We start from the raw sequence: 387 nt of genomic DNA, 5'->3' as shown, positions 1-387 counted from the left end.
CTGGGACATCTCTGCAATGCCTGGCCACCGAGTGAAAGTAGTGAGTAACCAGTGCACGGGAGGGTGAGGGGAGAAGGGGGCTGGATTGTGTGGAGCTGAGGTGACTTTCCCCCACTGCTGTGTGAGTGGAGGTTGATCCCCATAGGTCCTGTGTGGGGTGCTCGGAGGAGGGCATCCCAGGAGGCTTCCCCAGCCTGCAAAAGGGCAGAAGGTCTCAGAGGGACACGAGGCAGGGATGAGGCAGCTTGGAGGAGACTCCAGCAGATGACAGCTGTGGAGCATTGATCTATCTGTTAACAGAAGGTATAACATGCCTTCCCACCCCTACTCCTGTTTGTGACCCACTCAGTTGGGACCACCTCTGCATAAGGTAGTGGCAGGGGGGGG

At 57.9% G+C, this 387-nt stretch overlaps 1 protein-coding gene across 1 annotated transcript in view; it reads left to right on the top strand.

Annotated features, from left to right (window-relative positions):
* Nucleotides 1-387, top strand: part of LOC104527148 (tolloid-like protein 2) — a 13,748-nt gene that overhangs the window by 9,979 nt on the left and 3,382 nt on the right. Inside the window, 1 exon segment of the mRNA XM_010170785.2 lies at nt 1-40. This exon segment is cut by the window's left edge and continues 11 nt beyond it. Within this exon segment, the coding sequence (XP_010169087.1) occupies nt 1-40 (40 nt within the window).

Source organism: Antrostomus carolinensis, unplaced genomic scaffold (assembly GCF_000700745.2).
Source record: "Antrostomus carolinensis isolate BGI_N321 unplaced genomic scaffold, ASM70074v2 scaffold12516, whole genome shotgun sequence".
NCBI classification, from domain to species: Eukaryota; Metazoa; Chordata; class Aves; order Caprimulgiformes; family Caprimulgidae; genus Antrostomus; species Antrostomus carolinensis.
The sequence above is the reverse complement of the archived record's forward strand: the minus strand, read 5'-3'. Positions and strand labels throughout refer to the sequence as shown.